General features: G+C 56.3%; 2 protein-coding genes across 6 annotated transcripts; one reads left to right on the top strand and one right to left on the bottom strand.

Moving 5' to 3' along the window:
• Positions 1–935: 935 nt before the first annotated feature.
• On the top strand, positions 936–11,042 carry Man2c1 (mannosidase alpha class 2C member 1). 5 transcript variants are annotated; one of them, XM_010626355.3, is made up of 26 exons: positions 936–1,081; positions 1,165–1,290; positions 1,593–1,716; positions 2,642–2,712; positions 4,000–4,177; positions 4,400–4,589; positions 5,680–5,786; positions 5,919–6,029; positions 6,303–6,395; positions 6,488–6,604; positions 6,824–6,919; positions 7,009–7,154; positions 7,476–7,599; positions 7,801–7,922; positions 8,013–8,098; positions 8,214–8,369; positions 8,546–8,643; positions 8,788–8,882; positions 9,091–9,195; positions 9,274–9,430; positions 9,534–9,677; positions 9,966–10,075; positions 10,161–10,240; positions 10,396–10,544; positions 10,625–10,737; positions 10,816–11,042. In XM_010626355.3, the coding sequence occupies exons 1-26, from the start codon at positions 978–980 to the stop codon at positions 10,940–10,942; spliced, it is 3,129 nt and encodes a 1,042-aa protein (XP_010624657.1). In that variant the 5' UTR covers positions 936–977; the 3' UTR covers positions 10,943–11,042. The 5 variants fall into 5 exon arrangements, with proteins under 5 accessions (XP_010624657.1, XP_010624663.1, XP_010624649.1 ...); XM_010626361.3 differs by having other exon boundaries at positions 8,533–8,643; positions 8,750–8,882; XM_010626347.3 differs by having other exon boundaries at positions 7,801–8,098.
• A 633-nt stretch (positions 11,043–11,675) lies between these two features.
• Positions 11,676–15,277, bottom strand: Neil1 (nei like DNA glycosylase 1; the record flags this gene model as incomplete). Its single annotated transcript, XM_010627856.3, has 6 exons — positions 11,676–11,931; positions 12,049–12,426; positions 12,773–12,872; positions 13,025–13,088; positions 13,180–13,299; positions 14,847–15,277. Coding segments are annotated over 6 exons (1,164 nt in total), but the record flags the coding sequence as incomplete, so codon positions are not given.
• Between the last annotated feature and the right edge of the window lie 1,175 nt (positions 15,278–16,452).

Below are 16,452 nucleotides of genomic sequence, written 5' to 3'. Positions count from 1 at the left end.
CAGTCGATATTCTGACCCTAGTCACCTTTTTTCCTGGTGGTTTTATAAACAAAACTGGTTACCCTAGTAAGATTTAAAAAAAAAAAAAAAAACCCAAGCCGGGCGTGGTAGCGCACGCCTGTAATCCCAGCACTTGGGAGGCTGAGGCAGGAGGATCGCTATGAGTTTGGAGACCAGCCTGGGCTACATAGTTCCAGGTCAGTCTTAACTACATAGTGAGACCCTGTCTCAAAAAAACCAATGAGGCGGTAGGGATGCAAATGGAATTGCAGGCCTGTTCTTGGCCTGCGTGGTGACCAGCTTTAGTCCACTGGGTTTATGTTTGGTTTTTTTTGTTTGTTTGTTTTTTGAGACAGTCTATGTAGAGACTGACCTGGAACTCACTATGTAGCCCAGGCTGGTCTCGAACTCACAGAGGTCCTCCTGCCTCAACTGGAGTACTGGGATTACAGACATGCACCACCACTCCCGGCTCTACTGGGTTTATGGTGTGCAGAGCGTTAGCAGCTAGTGCCCCTGAATTAGAGCGTGTGACAGGAAGAGAGAGCCATGGGATGCAAAGCCTCTCCTTTTACTCTTCCTGCCCATTAGCATAGAAATACCCAACCGGGCCGCCTAGCTCTGCACTCGCGTCTCTTCGTGAGGGAGCTAAATGAGGGCTCCGGTCAGGTCTGGGGACGGGTCCGCTCTTAAGCCTGCTTCAGGATCCGAGTCCATCCCGAGGCCCTCGTCACACTTACCGTCTCAGTGATGGATTTACCTGCTGCCTGCTTGCTCCGGTGAAGCAGGAGAGCCTCGAGAGCGCAACAGTAGTTTCCAACTATTGGCTCAAACTAGCCCGCCCGCGGGCTTTCAAGAGCCGCTGGTGTTGCAACGAAAGAAGTCCGGGCTGCCCCGCCCCACCGCCGGACGCCGGAACCTTTGGTTCCCAGCCTCCGCAGCACGTAGCCTTCCGGCAGAGCAGCGAACGCGCAGCGATGGCGGTGGTGGCACCGGCCCTGAAGCACTGGCGCACGGCGCTGGAGCGAGTGGAAAAGTTCGTGTCGCCACTTTACTTCACCGACTGCAACCTCCGGGGCAGGTGCGGTCGGGGACGGGGCCAGGCTAGGAGACGCAGGTAGCGGGGTGGCAGGGCTCGGGGAAATGCGCCCGCCCTCCCGTCAGGCTGTTTGGAGATCGGCGTCCGGTGGCCGGGCTCGCCAGCTTTCTGACGCCCGAGCGGCTCCGCTACCAGGATGCAGTGCACCAGGACTTTCGCCCTGCGCAGGTCGGCGACCGCTTCGGACCCACGTGGGTAACGCCCTTCGAGGCCACCCCCCTGTCGTCCCTCTCTGCCGCTGTGATGGCACAGCGTCCCCTGCCGGACGGCTCCGTTTCCTGGGAGTTTCCGCCTGGTCCCTGCATGAAACACCCTAGGCGTCCCCCTAATTGCCTTTCTCCTCTCGCCTTGCACCCACATTTTGCTCTTTTCTTGTGACTGAGTACTTTGCTGCAGAGGCTTGGGGCAGGTCTCCAACCCCGGTTGATATTTCATCCAAGAAAGTCAGCCAGGAGGGGCTTCCACCTCTGGGCCCATCACCCTGGCTCTTTAGGTGGTGGACCTGCTGGTTCCGGGTGGAGCTGATCATCCCGGAGGCATGGGTAGGCCAAGAAGTTCACCTCTGCTGGGAAAGTGATGGAGAAGGCCTAGTCTGGCGCGATGGGCAGCCTGTCCAGGTGAGTGAGTGGTCCTGCCCCAGGGCCTGGTAGACCACATGTGAGCCCCAACCTAGTGTCTGCCTGCTGGGTGGTCCTCAGGACTTATGAACTGTGGAAGTTGCCCTTGGGTGCCTATGTAGTGAGTCTCTGTTCTTGATAAACTTTTTTTATTCTTATACTTTATTTATTTATTTATTTTGATACTGGGGATCAAACACACTCAGGTCCTTGCACTTGCAAGTCAGGCTCCAGAACCACTGAGCTAAATTCCCAGTTCGTAAACTTTTTAAATTCTATATAATACCTGTTTATAGGGGAAATTTTCAGAGTTCTAGATGCTATGAAGTAAAATATTTAGGTCATCTTAACAGGCTTAAGCTTTATAATCCTATGTGGCTGGTTTTTATGTTTATTTGCATATTAAGAAACAGAGGTTTGTTTACTGATTTACACAGCTTCCATTCTAAACTGAATTCTCAATCTGTGGTTAGGACTGTAGTTTCCTGTCCTAGAGGAAGGCACACCCTTCCTTCTTTCCCTCCCTCCTTCCTTTTTCCCTCTTTCTCTTTTTCTCTTCCTTCCTCTCTTTTGTCTCTTCACTGGCTCAGCTGATGGCTGAGCCACCCGGTACCCACTCCAAGAAGCCCTGGGGTTATAGTGGATATGGCACATCTGTCCCTGGCTTCATGGGGTTTCTCTTTAAGTATCTATCTCTTCAGTGTGCAGTGGCCACCATAAATCACACCCAGTTCTCCATAAGACCATGAGCTTTTCCACTAGCAAACAGGTGCCATTGGGTGCTCACTGCCGTGGGATGCAGGTTACTTCCTGGGAGAGGGCCCGACGCTGGGGACCAGGCCCCTCCACCTGGTCCCCTTCTGCTTACACATCTTTTGAACTGTCCATAGACTTGGGCCCTGTCTCTTTCTCCTCTCCCTATCAGGGTCTAACCACAGAGGGTGAGAAGACCAGTTATGTCCTGACCAACAGGCTGGGAGGAGAAGACCCCCGGAAGTGAGTGGGTGCCTGTGCCCTGGTGGGTGCTTGGGTGGATGGAGAGGAGACCTGAGGGACCTCAGAAGCACTGCCACCTCCAGGACAGCCATTGTCTGGTTGAGAAAGTAGGACTTTTTCTAACTAAAAATAGTGTTTACCTTCCTGTGATAAGTACAGAAGGGCCAAAGAAGTAAATATCTCCCATTATCCACAATCTAGAGATGACAGTTATCACCTCAGTATTCATATTCTCAGTGTTCCAGTAAAAACATTTTATTAGCTGAGTTATACTCTTTTCACACACACACACACACACACACACACACACACACACACTCACCCCGCATGGTGCTGGGGATTGAACCTAGAGGCTTGCTCATGCTGATTGAGCTCCCTGTAATTGAGCTCCACCTCAAGCTTTGCTTTAATATTTTCACCCTGACTTTTTACACCCCATAAGATAACATGGGCATCTTATGATACCACCTGGAGAACTTCATAAACATTATTATTGTGCTTTCTACTTATTGAACACTTTCAGACACTTATAGAAACTGGGAATATGGTAGGGAATAATATAGTCCTTGATAGCAGAGAGACACCGAAATACTCATGGAAGCCAAGGGTGGTGGCACACGCATCTAAACCTAGCACTCTGGGAGGCTGTGGCAAATTTGAGCCCAGCCTGGGAAATTCAGAAAGACTCCATCACGCACACATTCACACATGTGTATTAAAAAGGCTATGTAGCTCAATGTGAAGATCTGACGTTCAATCCCCAGTACTCCTGAAGAAGGAGAACTCCTCTAATTGCAAAATAAATGAGGGCTCTGAAAGAAAATGCTGAGAGTTGAGTATGGAATGTGCCCGTGGTGGGAGGAAAGTTGAAGGCTTTCCTCCACCAAGGTTACCCTGCAAGGCTTGGGTTAAACAGCTCCTGGAAATGGCCACGCTTATTAGCTGCTGGAGTTTTGGCTGAAAATGCATGCTTTTAATATTCAGAGTAGGTTCTGAGGCCAAGGCAGTACTTTGTTTAGACAGCTTTGGAAATCAAAGGCTAAGCAGTGGTATGATTCACAGGCTCCCAAACCAGACCACTTACTGTCCCTGACCAAGGCAGAATACTCAGCAGGACAGGGCTTGGGTCTGGGGACTCTGCCACATACCTGGCCACTGTGGATCCTGCAGGTGGTGGGTCGTAGAGGGGTTGGGAGGGGCAACTGAATGCCTTCTCTGTGCCCCTCCCCAAGCTCTTGGAGGTCCCTGCTCATCACTTGGCCTGAGGCTGCCTCCCCCTGTTTGTAGCCTGACCCTCTATGTGGAAGTGGCCTGTAATGGGCTCCTGGGAGCCGGGAAGGGAACCATGATCGCTCCCCCTGACCCTGAGAAGATGTTCCAGCTGAGCCGGGCTGAGCTGGCCGTGTTCCACCGGGATGTCCACCAGCTTCTGGTGGACCTGGAGCTGCTGCTGGATGTGGCCAAGGTACTGACACTGCATGCCCTGGATCTGGACGCGTTGTTTCCTGAGCTAGGTCACTGGGACACTGTGATCTAGGGCAGAAAGAGAATTTCCTTAAGTAAAGGGAAATGGTGCTGAGGAGATACCAATGGGAACAAAGGGCTGGAGCTCCTGCTGGGAACCCTGGAAAGTCAGCAGCACTGGAGCTGTGCTTGAGAGGGAACTCAGGGGCAGAACCTCACACAGGGCCTTGGGAAGGACAACCAGCGCAGCTTTCAAGCCCTGTACACGGCCAACCAGATGGTGAATGTCTGTGACCCTACCCGGCCTGAGACCTTTCCAGTGGCCCAGGCCCTGGCCTCACAGTTCTTCAGCCAGTGTGGAGGTGACAGCCAGCACACTCTCCATGCCATGGGGCACTGCCACATTGATACAGGTAGGTGCCACTAGTTGGATTGGCTGGGGAGGCAGGAGCCAGTGCCCTTGAAAGCCTGGCTGTGCCCAAGAAGCACTGTGGCTCTCAGCAGTCTCATGCCTCTCTTGAGCCTCAGTTTCTCCACCTGTAGAAAGGGGCAGGGGTACTCGACTATGGACTCTTACCATTGTGGCATGTTTATTCTGTCAACAAAAGCTGCTGCCTCACAGGCCCTGTGCCAGAGGATGGGGTAGCATCACATAGGTGATGATTACAGTTACCACAGCTATGATGATGCATGAGGAGAACCTGTGGGGAACCCAGAAGAGGCATTTAACGCAGAGAAGGGAAGCAATCGACAAGAGTGCCCTTCCTCAGAGCGGGTGTTGAGTTAACTGAGATGGCCCAAATGCCAGTATCATAGGTCAGCTCTGGTCCTGCACAAGTTCCAGTGTCTTTTTTTTTTTTTTTTTTTTTTTTTTTTTTGTACTGGTGATCGAACTTGGCAGCACAGTGACACCACTGAGCTAAATCCCTGGCCCTCCAGTGTCAAGGCTGTGAGAAATCCACATTTTCAACAAGCTTCCTGCTGTGTTCATTCTGATAGCAGCAAAGGTTTCTGAATTGAACAAGGTTCTCTGCTGTGCCACAGTGGGGTGTGTGTGTGTGTGTGTGTGTGTGTGTGTGTGTGTGTGTGCAGAATTCCAGGTAAAGAAATTGAGGCCTCCTTTCCCACCCTCTCCCACAATACAGGGGATTTGAAATGACAGCTCAGATCACAGGCTTAGCCGGGTGAATGACCTGGCTCCTGGCTGGGAGGGGAGATAGGATGGCAGGGTGCTGGGACAGGGAAGGGGAAGAAGACCTTTGGGGACCTTGCCACTGTGCACCCTGACCCAGAATTGCAGGTAAAGAAATTGAGGCCTCCTTTCCCACCCTCTCCCACAATACAGGGGATTTGAAATGACAGCTCAGATCACAGGCTTAGCCGGGTGAATGACCTGGCTCCTGGCTGGGAGGAGAGATAGGATGGCAGGGTGCTGGGACAGGGAAGGGGAAGAAGACCTTTGGGGACCTTGCCACTGTGCACCCTGACCCTCCCTCTCTGCAGCCTGGCTGTGGCCCTTCAAGGAGACCGTGCGGAAATGTGCCCGAAGCTGGGTAACAGCCCTGAAACTCATGGAGCAGAATGCTGATTTCATCTTTGTCTGCTCCCAGGTCAGGGGGTGGCTCCATGGGGTATAGTGGGTCCTGAGGGTCTTTGAGCCCCACAGTTCTCCCCACAGATACTCAGCCCTGTGTGAGGTCCGTTTTATCTCTGGCTCAGATTTCTCCACCTCCACTCCACAGGCACAGCAGCTCGAATGGGTAAAGAGCTGCTACCCCAGCCTGTATGCCCAGCTGCAAGAGTTTGCCTGCCGAGGGCAGTTTGTGCCTGTAGGAGGCACCTGGGTGGAGATGGTGAGTGCACTGGCCTCCCCTCAGTCCCAGTCCCTGTGGCAGGGTTTATTGATCCCCTGGGGTTCCCAGGGAAGTGAATCTCCCAGATGACAGGCCATCTGCCTGGCCTGTTCCCAGCACCACCACGGACAAATATACAACACTTGGCAGGAAGTGAGGTGGCCACTTCCTGGGGCCCTGCCTCTCCTGCATCAAGGGTGTGAGGCTGGCCCCTGCTCCCATCTGCCTTCTGCCCTCTCAGGCTGACTTACTGCCTCCCTGTCCCCTCAACAGGATGGGAACCTGCCCAGTGGAGAGGCCATGGTGAGGCAGTTCCTGCAGGGCCAGAGCTTCTTCCTGCAGGAGTTTGGGAAGCTGTGCTCTGAGGTAGGCATGGCTGCCCCCTACTGGGCATGGTGTGGCTGGGCTCTCCCAGGGTGCTGGAGACTGAGGCTGTGTCCTTGTGGCCCTCTCTGCAGTTCTGGCTGCCAGACACATTTGGCTACTCAGCGCAACTTCCCCAGATCATGCGCGGCTGTGGCATCACGCGTTTCCTAACCCAGAAGTTGAGCTGGAATTTGGTGAACTCCTTCCCTGTAAGCACATCCCAGGATCATGGTCTTAGCAGGCCTGTTTACCTCTGCCCAGGCTCATTGAGGGGCCCTGGCAGACTACCAGATCCCCAGGGAGAGTGGGATAGGATAGGGCTCCATCAGCATCGTGCAGCAGGCAGGGCAGTTTAATGACCTGGTGAAGAAGGCCACCCTGCTTCATCCTTACCCTAGTCTCTCCCCTGCCTCTGTCCCCTGCTCTAGCACCACACCTTTTTCTGGGAGGGGCTGGATGGCTCTCGTGTGCTGGTCCACTTCCCACCTGGTGACTCCTATGGAATGCAGGGCAATGTGGAGGAGGTAAGGAGCACCTAGCACAGGTAAGGGCCAGATGGAGAGGGTCAGGTGTCCTGGGCTTCTTGGGCCCACACTCACTGCCCTCCATCTAGATGCTGAAGACTGTGACCAACAACCGGGACAAGGGGCGGGCCAACCATAGTGCCTTCCTCTATGGCTTTGGTGACGGGGGCGGTGGCCCCACTCAAACCATGCTGGACCGCTTGAGGCGCCTGGGCAACACCGACGGGCTACCCAGGTCAGCCCTGGCTCTCGTGTAGCCACCTCAGCCCTGGCCTCAAGCCTTCCCCCTGTTCCTGCCCTGGACTCAGCTCCTTCCACCCAACCTCATCCTTTGAGCCCAGCCCACTGGCTCCTCAGCCTCTCACCTGTGGGAGAGGGAGGGACCCCTATGGTGGGCAGGAACCTGAGCCCACCAGAGGACAGTTCCTGAGTTTCCAGAGCCGTTGAGTTTCTGTGTGAGCATGGAGCTCTCTGGAGGGCTCCCTGTTGGGGCTGTACCTCTTGCCTCTGCTGTTGGAGTGGAAAATGGTAAGGCCCAGGCTGTGGTCTCCCTCAGGGTGCAGCTGTCTTCTCCGGGCCAGCTCTTCAAGGCACTTGAGAGTGACCAAGGCCAGCTGTGCACATGGGTCGGGGAGCTCTTCCTGGAGCTACATAATGGCACCTACACTACCCATGCTCAGGTCTGTAGTGGGCCAGGAGTGGGGCAAGGGCAGTTTATCTGCTTCTGTCCCAAGGAGAGATGTGCAAGGGCTAGGGCTCCAGGGTGCTGGAAGAGGAGTGCTGGGTAGAGTGGACAGAGGGGTTCTGAGCTCAGGCGGCTCTGGGATATCCTGGGATATTCATGTTGACCCCAGAATCACCCACCCCTCCCTGGGGCATAGATCAAGAAGGGAAACCGAGAATGTGAGCGGATCCTGCATGACGTTGAGCTGCTCAGCAGCCTGGCTCTGACCCGAAGTGCCCACTTCCTATACCCAGCAGCCCAGCTGCAGCACCTCTGGAGGTCAGCCTGGCATCTGCCCCTGTTAACCCCAGACCCCTTCACCACTGCCACTGCCAATACCCTGTCCCCACTCTGGCCTCCTCGCCATAGGCTCCTGCTCCTGAACCAGTTCCATGATGTGGTGACTGGAAGCTGCATCCAGCTGGTGGCAGAGGATGCCATAAAACACTATGAAGGTGAGACCAACGAGTCCCACTGCCCTCTGCAACACAGGGCTGGGCCCAGAATGTACCCCATGAAACACAAGTCACCCCAGACCCATTGCCCTGTGACTATTCCTTCTCTCCACAGAAATCCGTTCCCATGGCAACACACTGCTCAACACTGCAGCTCGTGCCCTATGTGCCGGGGAGCCCGGGCCTGAAGGTCTCCTGGTGGTCAACACACTACCCTGGAAGCGCACAGAAGTACTGGCACTGCCCAAGCCTGGGGGTTCCCAGAGCCTTGGTAAGAGCGGAGGGGAGGAACCCAGGGCATCAGATCAGGAAAAACTCCCCTGGAGGACTCTAGGGGTCTCTGGGTGCCTTGTGCCAGAGGATAGGAGCCACATCCTTCACCACCCAACCTTAGGGAGGTGTCTGGATGGTCAGTGGGTAATGCTAATGGCCAGGCCTCACATCCAGCCCTGGTGACCGTGCCCAGCATGGGCTATGCGCCTGCTGCCAGTCCCACCTTGCTGCAGCCCCCGCCGCCCCAGCAGCCAGTATTCGTGGTGCAGGAGGTGAGTACTGCAGCTCCCAGGAAAGTGGAGGGCTGTCCTGGGTGCTCCTGAGCCTGGAGCCAACAGGCTGGAGCTGGGGGCGGGATGCCTCTCTGGTTGTGGGAAGCCCCTGCAGGCTCAGCCTCTAAGTTCCTCCCACCCAAGACTGATGGCTCTGTGACTCTGGACAATGGCATCATCCGAGTGAAGATGGATCCAACTGGCCACCTGACGTCTCTAGTCCTTGTGGCCTCTGGCAGGTGCCAACCCCTTGCTATCTTTTCTCTGTACCTGTTCCCACTGTCCCTTTGCCACAGCAGCCCACAGGGCCTCACCTGGGGCCCACCATGGGGTGGGGCAGGCTGAGCCAGGAGTTCCTTGTCCCCACTTACCCTGCCCCACTCTACCAAGTATGGCTGGAATACAAGGTCATACAGATATGAAGTGCCAATTCCCATGTCCCTCCAGGGAAGCCATTGCTGAGGGTGCTCTGGGGAACCAGTTTGTGCTGTTTGATGACATCCCCTTGTACTGGGATGCTTGGGACATCATGGACTACCACCTGGAGACACGGTATTTGCTAAGCAGGACTTGGGTGTCAGGAGGTAGGGATATAAGCTACCCTGGCTCAGTGCCCCATCTGTCTCACAGGAAGCCTGTGCTGGGCCAGGCAGGGACCCTGGCTGTGGGCACCGAGGGTGGCCTTCGGGGCAGCGCCTGGTTCCTACTGCAGATCAGCCCCAATAGTCGGCTCAGCCAGGAAGTTGTGCTGGACATTGGCTGCCCCTATGTCCGTTTCCACACTGAGGTAGCTGGGGCAGGGTGGTGGCCACCTTTGCCAGGTGTGGCTGGTGAGGAGAGGCTGGCCCCACCTGGGGGTGGTGCTCCCTTCCCTTCCCTTGTGCTCCCAGGTGCACTGGCATGAGGCCCACAAGTTTCTGAAGGTGGAGTTCCCTGCCCGAGTGAGGAGCCCCCAGGCCACCTACGAGATCCAGTTTGGGCACCTGCAGCGGCCCACCCACTACAACACTTCCTGGGATTGGGCTCGATTTGAGGTCTGCCAAGGGGATGGGGGAGAAAGGGGCTCAGACCCTCCCTGGCTGAGACATGGGCTGTATGGTGTAGTAGAGGAGGAGGAGGAGGGTCACCATTGCCTGTGTCAGGCCTTAGGCTAAATGCTGTACATTTGATGTTCATGAGGAGACTGAGGCAGACAGGTTGGGTGGTATGGCCAAGGTTTGCTAAAGGGGGAGCTAGAGTTCAGTCTTAGTGACACCCTAGTGACAGGCACTGGGGGCCCAAGGAAATGAGTGGGGTCACCAAGTGGGCATGGTCCTGCCCAGGTGTGGACCCACCGCTGGATGGACCTGTCAGAGCACAGCTTTGGGCTGGCCCTGCTCAACGACTGCAAGTATGGGGCCTCAGCACGAGGCAACGTTCTCAGCCTGTCACTGTGAGTGGGGCCTCCTGAGCTGGGCTGGAGTGGGGAGCTGGTCTTTCCGGGCCAGATTCCAGCCCTGCCCTCCCTCACACCCCAGCCTGCGAGCACCTAAGGCTCCTGATGCCACCGCTGACATGGGGTACCACGAGTTCACCTATGCACTGATGCCACACGAGGGTGAGTACTGGGTACACTAGGACTTTCCTGTGTCCTAGATACCCCCTTGCCCTTCTCTGAGCCTCCAGATAAGCTAACCTTGAGATGCCCCTCAGCAGCCTGACACCCATCAAGGGCTCCATTTTTACCATGTATGCCTTTCTGGCCATGCCCAGGCTCCTTCCAGGATGCTGGTGTTATCCCCGCTGCCTACAGCCTCAACTTCCCTTTGTTAGCACTGCCAGCCCCAGGCCCAGCCCCAGCCACTGCATGGAGTGCCTTTTCACTGTCCTCACCAGCTGTTGTATTGGAGACTGTCAAACAGGCAAGCAGGGGACTTTGTGGAGTCAGGGTCTTGGGCTAGCCATGCTCTGACCTGCCTACCACCTGCTTACCTCTCCCCAGGCTGAGACTGCAACCCAGAACTGCACCACGCTGGTCCTACGGCTGTACGAGGCCCACGGCAGCCATGTGGACTGCTGGGTGCACACATCGCTGCCAGTTCAGGAGGCCGTCCTGTGAGTAGAGGTGCAGGGTGGGGTCGGAGGTGGGAGTCCCACCTTCTCCAGGCCCTGATGACCCCTCCTGTTCCACAGGTGTGACCTCCTGGAACGTAGAGATCCTGCTGGCCACTTGCCTTTTCGAGACTCACACCTGAAGGTCACCTTTTCCCCCTTCCAAGTGAGGTCCCTATTGCTTGTGCTCCAGCCTCCATCAAACTGAATACCTGGGGGTGTTTTGTTTGTGCAAGGCTTTGGGACTCAGCTATACCTCCCCAACCTGAAACAAGGACCTGTCATCTTGGGCACAATAAATTCTTGGGTCAGCAGCAGCCCTGCTGGTAGCTCCTGCTGGCTTTTCTTGGGCCCATCTTCACCTATGTGAAAGTTAAGGAAGGATCTCTTTCCAGGGATTTGGAGATATGGCAAGATCTAAGGTTACTTATGTGTGCAGAGTGTGGGTAATATCTGAGAGCTGGGGACTGTGAGATAAGAGGCAGAGGCCCTGAGGAGGAGGCCAGACAGGTACATTCTGCCTGCCCTCATGGGAGAGGAGCTGTGACCAGTCAGGGCCAGGTTGTGGGGCAACCACTGGCCCTGAGAGCCTAGACTGGAGGAGCTTGGAGCCTGTGCTAAATGCTGTACATTTAGTTTGTCATGCCTGCCTCCCAGGGGAGGCTGTCCTCTGATAGCCAGGGCCTTGAGGACAGGGATTCCATCTGCCTTGCCAAGGAAGTGCCCCTGTGCCCGGGGCTGGCTGGGCAGCAGGCTTCATTCCAACCTAGCCATCAAGCCCAGCATTGTGGCACACACCCGTAACCCCAGCACTTGGGTAGCTCAGGCATAAGGACTGCGACAGGTTTGAGGCCAGCCTGAACTACATAGACCTCTAGATTAGATTAGATTAGATAGAGAGAGAGAGAGTACCAAAAAGTTCATATTTATTCATTCCTTTAAAAATACTGCATTTTCATGCAGGCTTAAAAAATGTGAAATATGTGGTTCAGTTAATGTGACAGTTGAGCAGGCAACAGCCACAGGTCGCAGCCATGCAGCCCTTCCAATGTTGTTTCTAGGAGCTCAGACAGGCTCAGATTCCCAGCAAGGTAGCCAAAAGGGTGAGTGCAAGAAAGGAGACCAGCTAAGAGGCTGCCATGCCCCCAGACTCCTCAGATGGGGTGTCCACCTTCCTCTTCCTGGGTCTTTGTTGTCCTGAAGAAGAGATAGTATACTGAGATCCCATGCTGAATCTGCCCACAGCCTTCCCCACCTCTGTGCACACATTCCTACAGGGCATCCCATCTGCTCCCAAAGGGCCACTTTCTCCACCTGCGATAGCCTGGCGTCTCCTCCCTTTCTCAAGGACCGTGGGAGCTCCTGGGTCATGCTGAAGGCCTGGCCTCTCAGGTTGCTGGGCTGCAGTCATCTCAGGAAGGTGTCTCTGGGCCCCTGGTGTCTTAGAAGGGCCCTTGATTGGAGGTGGAGGGTTCTCCATTCCATCCACAGGTGCTGGCTGAGTTTTCTGGGATTCCTTTTTTCGGGACTTGGCCCCTTTGGGGGCTAGGGGACCAGGATCACCCTGGAACCAGATGGTGCGGCCGTTCCGGTCTCGCAGGGAGCTCATGCCTGGCATGCTGTAGCACTGCAGCCAGGCTCTGAAGGCAGCAAAGTCTTCCTCTCCGTGCTCTGACCCATAGCCTTTGCCCCCTGTGAGACAAAGGGACCTGGCAGAGGTTAGTGGGCAGACTCCAGGCAGGAAGAGTGGGACTTGGTCCAACCCAGCCCAGACTTCAGCTACACAGCCGTGACTGAGTCGGGGGCCAAGCTCTCTTCTTGCCACTCACTGTACAACCATGGCTGTGCCTTCCCCGCTCTGACACATGGTTTCCCCAGCCTGCAGTCTCCCTGGCTGCTGTGTTGCAGCCTAGAGGAGACAAGCACTGGCCAAGAGGTCTGTGAACTCCCACCCCCAGCAGGGGAGCCAGGCCCAGGGGGACAGCTGCCCAGGTTGCACAGTAGAGGTCACAGGCTGTATTGACTCATTGGGCCTCACCTAGCTGGACCACTTCCTTGGGCACTGAGTGGCACAGTTCCAGCAGGTCTGGGTTTTGCAGCTTAGCCCTGATCTTCTGGCTCAGAGTGAGCTCTGGGCTCTGGAGAGGGGCAGGCAGTGCCTGGCTGTCAGCTCAGGCAGGGCCCTAAGGCAGCTCATCTCTTTCCCAATCCTCCCTGCTTCCCACACAAGGAGCTAGGCCTGGGACACCCACACTTAGACCACATCCCCTTGTCCCTTTAGGGCCATTACCGGCTGGTGCCGTTGCAGGGCCTCCAGGACTGTGCGTGCCTTCTCAAAGGGAGGGATCCTCAGCCTGGAGTGGCAGGGGATGTAAGGGGACCATGCTGAGCCTCAACAGTGGGCACACCTGCCCCTCAGCCCATGCCAATGGCCCGCCTGCTGACCGGAACAGGATCTCTGCTCGTAGGTAGTTGCCAATGCCATTGAAGAACCGCTGGTCCAGGAGGGCCTCACAGATGGGCCGATTGAAAGCCTTGTCTGCCAGGTTTTGGAGTACATTTTCCCTGGGGAACATAGCCTGGGTGTGTAAGGCCTTTACCCTACCCTTGGGGTAGAGGTGTGAGGAGCTGGGAGAAACTGATGTGCCTGTGTGCTCAGGATGCTTCTGAGCACAAGGTGAGTGAGCACAGGGCCTGACATGTGATCCAGAACTCCCTGTAAGGACCCCAGTGGCTTAGGCTGTCCATGTGGGTTGGACCCTGCCCTGAGGGTTATCTGGCTGACCTCTTCCAAGAGTCGGACTCCTCACCCCTGAAGAAGCATTAGTCTTCAGGGCAGATAGGCTGGGCGAGAGGCATAAGGATAGTGATGGAGCCAGAGGACTGGGTCTGGAGAATGGAAGGTTCCCTGGGTGCTGCTCAGGGCCCATGGGCTTCCCAGCAGAAGGACCCCAAAAACAGTCTTGCTGCACATTAAGAAGCTTCCAGCAGGTTGGTTCTACAGTATGACCCTGGTCCTCTGCACAGGGCCAGTTTGGAGCTCTGTAGAAGGTAGGTGAGGCCTTCCTAGCTGTCCAAAAAAGGTAAGGTAGGCAGAAGGCAGGACCAGGGATAGACATGTTCCAGGGTGTGCACCCAGGTTCCCACCTGGGCAGGCCTGGGGTCACTTCTGTGGTGCCAGGATGGCAACCAAGCCTCTTGGGGGCTGGCCGCAGGTACCTTGTCCCCCACGAAGGAGAACTTGCTAATGCCACCCCAGCCTCCGTGACTCCTGCCAGTTAGAATCCTCTCCTCCCCAGATTTTGAGGCTGGTCTCTCCCTAAGCAGCCATACCCACTGCCTCCACACTCTCCACCAAAGTCACCCTCTGTACCTTCACCTGTTAGATTTTCTCCACCTCATGTGTCTGAGTTCATCTTGTGTCTGTCTACCCCCAGCTGACAGTAGTGCTTCAGGAGCAGAGACCCAGCCCAGTGCAAAGCTGCAGGTCAAAGCTGGCACAAACCAGCAGCTCTCATGCCTGAGAGGAGGAAATTGCTGGTGCCATGTCATCTTAGATGACCCACGTCAGATCCCAGGTGATTCACTACTACTAAAGCGGGACACTCACAGAGGAGACCCCAAGACACAGACTCGTGGGCAGGCAGCATCTGGGAGACCACCCAACCTGACTCAGGAGCTGTCAGTGCCCTCCCCAACCCTCTAAATCCCTGTGCTGCTTTACTCTGTGTGTGTGTGTGTGTGTGTGTTTGTTTGTTTATGTGTGGATTGACTCAGGGCCACACACATAACCACTGAGCTACATTCACAGCCTAAATTTTATGTTGAGACGGTCTCAAGTGGCCCAGGCTAGCCTGGAGCTCAACGATCCTCCTGCCTGTACCTCTCAGGTACTGGGATTATAGGTGTGGGCCTCTCCTGGCTGTAGCCTTGATTTTTACCCTCTGCTTCTTCTAACCTCCCGGGAGCACCAACAAATGATGGCGTTCCGGGCACAAGTTGCTGCCCATATTCTGTCTTCCAGGCAGCGCCCTCTCCCCTCACCTCCGAGCTCTGGGAGCCGACCCAGGGTGGGAACTGTTTTAGGTCCTCAAACCGTAAGCTAGTCCTACCTGAATTGTTCATACTCCAGGAGAACACAAGGCCCACGGTCCTGCTGCCACTTGCCTCCTGGGTCCCAGCGGCCAAAGCGGCGGATGTCCACGAAGCACAGGGCCAGCCGGGGAGCGGGGGAGGCCGTATAGAAGCGCAGGTGGGCGTGGGGTGGCAGCGCCTCAGCGGGAGCCAGCTGGAATGAACCGGTCATGCCGAAGCGGAAAACCAGGGCTAGCGGCTCCCGAGAGGGCTGGGCCCCGGGCAGGGGGCTGAGCGTGAGGCGCAGCTCCTTGCCCCGAGCTGTGGCCGAGATGCGGTAGGCGCTGCTCTCAAAGGGCACCTCGGGGTTGCGGCTGACCGGGGACTTCTCCACCGCCCCGCCAAACACCAGCCCGTGGCAGGCCTGGTTCACGAAGTGGCTGGCCAGGTGCAGCTCCGAGCCCGGGGACCCCCCCCGCCCCGCCAAACACCAGCCCGTGGCAGGCCTGGTTCACGAAGTGGCTGGCCAGGTGCAGCTCCGGGCCCTCAGGCATCCTGAGAAGGGGCGACAAGCCGGGATTGGCGGCGCTAGTTAGGTGGGTGTTGTCACTTGTATTCGACAGAGAAGGACGCAAGAGTTAGAGCGAGCTGTACATGGCTGGAGACGCTGTCCCCACCCGGAGCGCTTGACAACCCGGGGAGCTGGGCTTCGCTGGGGCCATGGCCCGTCCTGCCAATCGCCTGCTGTCCTCGCTGCGTGATCAAGTCTCACTTCCGCAGGCCGCGTGATCCCTGTGCACCGGGCCAGCCGTGCTCCTTGGGCTCCCAGAGGAGGGAAGGACTATGGCCCTGCCCTTTCCACCAAGCCACTCACCCGCCCCGAGCGAGCCCAGGCCGTCAGGGGCAACGCTCAGATTCCGAGGCGTCCCAGGTCGCTTTTTTGCTGCAAGGGCGCTGCGGCGTCTAGCCCAGGCAGACCCCACCCACCCGCAGCCACGCCCCCGTCAGGCCACGCCCTCGGACTCATGAGCAGGGCCCGAGCGCAAGGGCTGCCGGGAGAGGAGTGCAGTTTCGCAAGGCACACAGAAAGACCTCTGAGCTGTTCCTTTCAGAGGACTGCGGGTCACAGCTGGGCTGCAGTGGGGAAGTCGCGGCAGGTTCCAGGCGGGGTGATAAGCCAACAGGAAACAGCTGCGACGTCCCCAGCACAAGTGGGAGCACAGGTGCATGTAGGCGCGGCCACTGGGGACCCAATGTCACCGCACAGACATAACACAAACAAAACATCCAAGCTGCCTGCCAGGCTAGGAGTGCACCCCGAACAGGAGTCTGGAGCCCTCTGATTGTTGCTGGAGTTGTCTTTGGTGATATTTAGGTCAAGTCACAGGAACTCAAGAACAGAGCCAGCAGAGAGGCATGCACAGACTGTAGAAAGATACACGGAAGGGCCGGTGCAAAAGGCCCCGGGGCAACTGGATGACAGCAACCAGTCCTGTGTGGCTGCAGTGTCATCCAGGGCAGATCTGAGTGGTGAGAAGAGTTGCATTTTTCTAATTTTCTAAATGTAGCAGGCACTGGCAGCTGTCCAGACATGATTTGCCTCACTTCTTACTACTGGGCCCCCCCACCTCACTTATGTTAACA

The sequence above is a fragment of the Fukomys damarensis genome, unplaced genomic scaffold, assembly GCF_012274545.1.
Source record: "Fukomys damarensis isolate Sample0158 unplaced genomic scaffold, DMR_v1.0_HiC HiC_scaffold_25, whole genome shotgun sequence".
Classification (NCBI taxonomy): Eukaryota; Metazoa; Chordata; class Mammalia; order Rodentia; family Bathyergidae; genus Fukomys; species Fukomys damarensis.
Note: the sequence above shows the minus strand (reverse complement) of the source record. Positions and strands in the feature narration are given on the sequence as shown.

What these genes read in the sequence shown, in the direction of transcription:
- Man2c1 (XM_010626347.3), top strand. Translation starts at nt 978, where the DNA reads ATGGCGGTGGTGGCACCGGCCCTGAAGCACTGGCGCACGGCGCTGGAG. An exon ending in AACACCGACGGGCTACCCAG is followed by an intron (nt 7,155 to 7,475) that starts GTCAGCCCTGGC and finishes GGTCTCCCTCAG; the next exon opens with GGTGCAGCTGTCTTCTCCGG. An exon ending in CAGTATTCGTGGTGCAGGAG is followed by an intron (nt 8,644 to 8,787) that starts GTGAGTACTGCA and finishes CTCCCACCCAAG; the next exon opens with ACTGATGGCTCTGTGACTCT.